Source organism: Pteropus vampyrus, unplaced genomic scaffold (genome assembly GCF_000151845.1).
Source record: "Pteropus vampyrus isolate Shadow unplaced genomic scaffold, Pvam_2.0 Scaffold292, whole genome shotgun sequence".
In the NCBI taxonomy this organism is placed as follows: domain Eukaryota; kingdom Metazoa; phylum Chordata; class Mammalia; order Chiroptera; family Pteropodidae; genus Pteropus; species Pteropus vampyrus.
Genome location: NW_011889073.1, coordinates 1,256,814 through 1,263,311, shown reverse-complemented (window position 1 = coordinate 1,263,311; position 6,498 = coordinate 1,256,814). Strand labels below are relative to the sequence as shown.

Here is a 6,498-nt window from a genome sequence, read left to right as displayed (position 1 = left end):
CCGCATCCTACATACAGAACTGCGCCTGAGCAAACGATGCATACAAATGCAGCACTAGAAAACAAGATTCCATTCAAGCCTTTGGTCACAAGGAGTAACTCATGAGCAAAAAGGGGAGTGACACTTCTCTAAAATACAAATGAAGTCATTTTAGCTGCAATTCATATAAACAAATTAATTTTAGCTATAAACTCTCAAGAGGCCATATAACAAATCATTTAAATTCATATGTTCTTTGAGAGCGGTTTTCTTTTTTTTTAGAAATGTTTTAAATGAGTTCAAGTTTTGAAATTTTTAAAAGAATATCACAAAAATCTGGGGTTGTGATTTCTTTGAAAGCATTAAATCCTTTATGTTTAACATCCGGTTAACTCCATGTCCTATATAACCCATAAGGCCACATTTATGAAATAGAGAATATTGGTTTAAAACTATTCTTTTTTGGGGGGAGGATTGAAGCACTTTGTTTAACGTTTGATTCAGCTTTATCTCCTTTCTTTTCTCTCACAAAAGCGTTTTATAAAAATCCTTATCTGTAATTCGAGAAATTTAGCATACCCCGTTGAAGCACATGGCACATGTCTTTAACCCCAGGTATAGAGGCAAAAACTGAGTTACAAAATGGTAAACGAGCTATTAAAGTTAAACTTATATAGCGTGAATTCACGTTTCCTGAGTACTGCAATTTATGGACCATGCTTCAGATTTCTCTGGCCCGGATTATTTTTAAAGAAACATTTGAATTATTTTTCTCCTTTAATACTACACTAATTTTTCAAATGCAAACAATGGTTTCTTTTGAAAGACAAAGATGTGATTAAAGGGACTATGTACAGATACAAAGAAAACAGCCTCAGATACAGAGACTCTTGTCTAGGAAGTTCTCCGGAGCGACCCCAGGATCCTAGCGTGTCCCACCAGGAGGACCCTGACAGGTCGCTTAGTTACTCTTCTTACAGACCCTGAAGTCCCCCCTCTCTGGTCCTGTGACATCCCCCTGCCATTTTTTTCCTCCACACCTTGTTGCTTTCGGTTTTGTATTGTTTCTTTTTGTTTGTTTGTTTGCAAATAACTATTCAAACATACGTAACAGTGGGAAAAACAATGGATTTGGAATCACAGGTGCCAGTTCTCTTTACTGGCCATGTGACCTGGGCAAGTCGGTTTGCTCACCTGATGCTGTCTTTCCTGACTGATGAAACGGAGGCGGTGTCTCTGCGTCGGGTAGAGGGGCCGCTGTGCTCTCCAGTGGGGGGGGTCTGTGACGCACTCGGTAAGCTCGACCTCGTCTGCTAAACGAGCTTCCAGTGCACTCTGGTTTCATTGGGTGATCGAGCATGTGGGCAGTGGAGGTGATTGTTAATAATAGCATCCACCATTAATTGAACAACCGATGAATCACAAATTGAAAAAACAATTACTATTTTTTAAAAACCAATCATTTTATTAAAGAATATAGACTATTTTGAATCACTTCAAATTTTTTTTATTATAAAAGTAATCACTTTCAGGAAATAGTTGAATCCTATTTCAGTTCGCTCAGAGGACTAGTTGACAGCTTGCTGCTTCTTCTCTTGCAGCATTACCCAAGGAATATCAGAAGATCGGAAAGGCCTTGCAGAGTTTAGCAACAGTGTTCAGTTCTAGTGGTTACCAAGGTACGTCTTTATTTTTCTTCCTTTCTTGAGGCTGTCCTTATTTTTCCAGGCTGACTGTCCTCAGGCTCTCGCAGGCAGACTGGAGCTCTCCAAGGACGCGCTCTTGACACTGACACTCAGATCCACCAGCTGCCCCACTCTGGACCTTTGCAGCCTCACCTTCCTGCTTTTGAGAAAAGTGGAGGGTTGTTATTTGTGTTTTCTTACTAGCTTCTTCGCCTTTATTTGCATAGCTCTACTTTCCATAACTCATACATAATTGGTACTTCAAAAAATGATAATCTCATTTACCTTTGGAACATGGTAGGGTATCAACTCATAATTCTGCAGATGGTAAAAAGGAATAATGAAGCATTTAACCTGCTTTTCCTAGACCTATACCTCAAGGTAACCAAAAAGTAGATGAAGTTTCCTTCATAGAAGTATTTCAGCTCATAAAGGAGGAGTGATAGAAGTGGAATAGCATCATTTTGCAAACCCGTACTAAAAAAAGATCTAAATGATCATCATCTGTGGCTTCTAACATCACACAAAATAGAACTAGAAATTGTGTCATCTGAATGTGATCAAGCCTCTAGCTCTAATGACTAGTGTAAAGAAAATACAAGGAACAAAGGACTGTGTCATCACATCAGAGACAGTCAGCAAAACCCGGATCGTGGGTGCCAACACAGGTGACCTGGTTTTCTTCAGCACATCCTCACAAGAAATTTACGAGGAAAGGAATGCGGGGAGGAACCTGTAGATTTAAGAAACACGTCAGCTTTGTGCCATGTGGCCCTTTCCACATCCTGATTCAGTGTGACTGGAGATGCCAGGAAGCTGAGCACTGACTGATCGTTTATGTCAGAGACAGTTGTCTGGTCTCAATTGTGATATGGTATTGTCCTTATTTTTTAAAGAGTCCTTATTTTCTGGGTAAAATTTATGGATGAAATGTTCTATGGCCAGTGAAAGGAGGAGGTGGAAGTAGATGGTGTAGGTGGAAAATATATTGGCCTTGAGCTGTTAATTGTAAAGTTAGGTGATGGATAGATGGAGAGTCATTCTACTATCTCTCTAGCTTTGAACAGTTCAAAATTTTCTATAATAAAATTTTTAAGTAAAGTGGATGAAAAGGCAACATAACTTAAAACCACGGGTGTAACTGTAATAACTTCCAGGTGAAACAGATCTCAACGATGCAATAACAGAAGCAGGAAAGACTTATGAAGAAATTGCCAGTCTTGTGGCAGAACAGGTAATAACCGTACAATTCCAATTTAAGATTTCAGTCTACCTATTTAGTTTAAAACCTATTTTAACCGTACAATTCCAATTTAAGATTTTAGTCTACATATTTAGTTTAAAACCTATTTTAAGACAGACTTTGCAAATGGATAGCCTTCTCTTTTTTATTCCTATTTGTCTTTGTCAGTTGTATTTGGTAATAGTGTTTCTTAGGTTAAACTAAAGTGCTGGATGAAGTTGTCTTCAAGAAATCTAAAGGAATACCTTCCAGTGCTGAGGGCTCGGGTACATTCTTAGCCATCAGGGATCAGAATATACAGGAGGGAGCCCTGGCTCAAGTTCCTGTGTGACTCTTCTTTAGCCTCTCTGGGCCTGGGTTTCCTCTCCTAGTGAATGGTGAGGGAGGAACCTATTTTTAAAGAAACATTTGAATTATTTTTCTCCTTTAATACTACACTAATTTTTCAAATGCAAACAATGGTTTCTTTTGAAAGACAAAGATGTGATTAAAGGGACTATGTACAGATACAAAGAAAACAGCCTCAGATACAGAGACTCTTGTCTAGGAAGTTCTCCGGAGCGACCCCAGGATCCTGGCGTGTCCCACCAGGAGGACCCTGACAGGTCGCTTAGTTACTCTTCTTACAGACCCTGAAGTCCCTCCTCTCTGGTCCTGTGACATCCCCCTGCCATTTTTTTCCTCCACACCTTGTTGCTTTCGGTTTTGTATTGTTTCTTTTTGTTTGTTTGTTTGCAAATAACTATTCAAACATACGTAACAGTGGGAAAAACAATGGATTTGGAATCACAGGTGCCAGTTCTCTTTACTGGCCATGTGACCTGGGCAAGTCGGTTTGCTCACCTGATGCTGTCTTTCCTGACTGATGAAACGGAGGCGGTGTCTCTGCGTCGGGTAGAGGGGCCGCTGTGCTCTCCAGTGGGGGGGGTCTGTGACGCACTCGGTAAGCTCGACCTCGTCTGCTAAACGAGCTTCCAGTGCACTCTGGTTTCATTGGGTGATCGAGCATGTGGGCAGTGGAGGTGATTGTTAATAATAGCATCCACCATTAATTGAACAACCGATGAATCACAAATTGAAAAAACAATTACTATTTTTTAAAAACCAATCATTTTATTAAAGAATATAGACTATTTTGAATCACTTCAAATTTTTTTTATTATAAAAGTAATCACTTTCAGGAAATAGTTGAATCCTATTTCAGTTCGCTCAGAGGACTAGTTGACAGCTTGCTGCTTCTTCTCTTGCAGCATTACCCAAGGAATATCAGAAGATCGGAAAGGCCTTGCAGAGTTTAGCAACAGTGTTCAGTTCTAGTGGTTACCAAGGTACGTCTTTATTTTTCTTCCTTTCTTGAGGCTGTCCTTATTTTTCCAGGCTGACTGTCCTCAGGCTCTCGCAGGCAGACTGGAGCTCTCCAAGGACGCGCTCTTGACACTGACACTCAGATCCACCAGCTGCCCCACTCTGGACCTTTGCAGCCTCACCTTCCTGCTTTTGAGAAAAGTGGAGGGTTGTTATTTGTGTTTTCTTACTAGCTTCTTCGCCTTTATTTGCATAGCTCTACTTTCCATAACTCATACATAATTGGTACTTCAAAAAATGATAATCTCATTTACCTTTGGAACATGGTAGGGTATCAACTCATAATTCTGCAGATGGTAAAAAGGAATAATGAAGCATTTAACCTGCTTTTCCTAGACCTATACCTCAAGGTAACCAAAAAGTAGATGAAGTTTCCTTCATAGAAGTATTTCAGCTCATAAAGGAGGAGTGATAGAAGTGGAATAGCATCATTTTGCAAACCCGTACTAAAAAAAGATCTAAATGATCATCATCTGTGGCTTCTAACATCACACAAAATAGAACTAGAAATTGTGTCATCTGAATGTGATCAAGCCTCTAGCTCTAATGACTAGTGTAAAGAAAATACAAGGAACAAAGGACTGTGTCATCACATCAGAGACAGTCAGCAAAACCCGGATCGTGGGTGCCAACACAGGTGACCTGGTTTTCTTCAGCACATCCTCACAAGAAATTTACGAGGAAAGGAATGCGGGGAGGAACCTGTAGATTTAAGAAACACGTCAGCTTTGTGCCATGTGGCCCTTTCCACATCCTGATTCAGTGTGACTGGAGATGCCAGGAAGCTGAGCACTGACTGATCGTTTATGTCAGAGACAGTTGTCTGGTCTCAATTGTGATATGGTATTGTCCTTATTTTTTAAAGAGTCCTTATTTTCTGGGTAAAATTTATGGATGAAATGTTCTATGGCCAGTGAAAGGAGGAGGTGGAAGTAGATGGTGTAGGTGGAAAATATATTGGCCTTGAGCTGTTAATTGTAAAGTTAGGTGATGGATAGATGGAGAGTCATTCTACTATCTCTCTAGCTTTGAACAGTTCAAAATTTTCTATAATAAAATTTTTAAGTAAAGTGGATGAAAAGGCAACATAACTTAAAACCACGGGTGTAACTGTAATAACTTCCAGGTGAAACAGATCTCAACGATGCAATAACAGAAGCAGGAAAGACTTATGAAGAAATTGCCAGTCTTGTGGCAGAACAGGTAATAACCGTACAATTCCAATTTAAGATTTCAGTCTACCTATTTAGTTTAAAACCTATTTTAACCGTACAATTCCAATTTAAGATTTTAGTCTACATATTTAGTTTAAAACCTATTTTAAGACAGACTTTGCAAATGGATAGCCTTCTCTTTTTTATTCCTATTTGTCTTTGTCAGTTGTATTTGGTAATAGTGTTTCTTAGGTTAAACTAAAGTGCTGGATGAAGTTGTCTTCAAGAAATCTAAAGGAATACCTTCCAGTGCTGAGGGCTCGGGTACATTCTTAGCCATCAGGGATCAGAATATACAGGAGGGAGCCCTGGCTCAAGTCCCTGTGTGACTCTTCTTTAGCCTCTCTGGGCCTGGGTTTCCTCTCCTAGTGAATGGTGAGGGAGGAACCTACCTCATAAGGAGCGCAGGATTCAACAGCCAATAAGGAGAAAGCACCTGCTCCAGTCCAGCATGGAGCAGGTCTTTGTCACAGCGCGTGGCGTTTTCTAGCGTCTCTAGTAGCTTGTTCTAAATCCTTTTTACAGTTAACAGAAGTAAGTACCTCTAAGGGGAACGACCATCTAAGTTGTTCCAAATCCCTAAGTTAAAAAAAAATTTTTTCAGATGGCTTTTAAAAGTATGTTTGTGCACATGTGCCCACACATTCATGTAGTGGCATTAACTACTTTTCTGACACTTGTAAAAAAAGATTAATTTTTAAAACTGTTAGTAACATACCTGTGAAATATTATAATTCAGCAAAATCAAAGATGTTAAAGTTGCCACTTAAAATGATTACCAGATTTTTTATATTTTTATGTTTTCTGCTCATTTAAACATACCTTGTTTGCTTATATGTTAATATACAGTCTTAACTAGTATTTTTTTCCCTCATGGTGTTCTACTTCGGGCCACCTCAAAATAGCTATTTCACCAACCAACTTAAAAATTATATGATGTTTTATCATTTTCTTTACAACCTGTGGTTAAGAAGATAGCGGTAGTCTTGGAGATTATTCTTTCGTAGGAAAA

The 6,498-nt window shown here is 39.2% G+C and overlaps 1 protein-coding gene and 1 long non-coding RNA gene across 2 annotated transcripts in view; both read left to right on the top strand.

Annotated features, from left to right (window-relative positions):
• The window catches only part of LOC105303005 (sorting nexin-9-like), a gene marked incomplete at its 5' end in the record, with an annotated part of 26,715 nt that overhangs the window by 8,839 nt on the left and 11,378 nt on the right, over positions 1-6,498 (top strand). The window contains 2 exons of the mRNA XM_023521104.1: positions 1,581-1,658; positions 2,822-2,964. Of these exons, the coding sequence (XP_023376872.1) occupies positions 1,581-1,658; positions 2,822-2,964 (221 nt within the window). The remainder of the gene's footprint in view (positions 1-1,580; positions 1,659-2,821; positions 2,965-6,498) is intronic.
• On the top strand, positions 4,076-5,475 carry LOC105302994. The gene is made up of 2 exons (XR_896885.2): positions 4,076-4,235; positions 5,399-5,475. It is a non-coding gene; the product is annotated as an uncharacterized LOC105302994 (long non-coding RNA).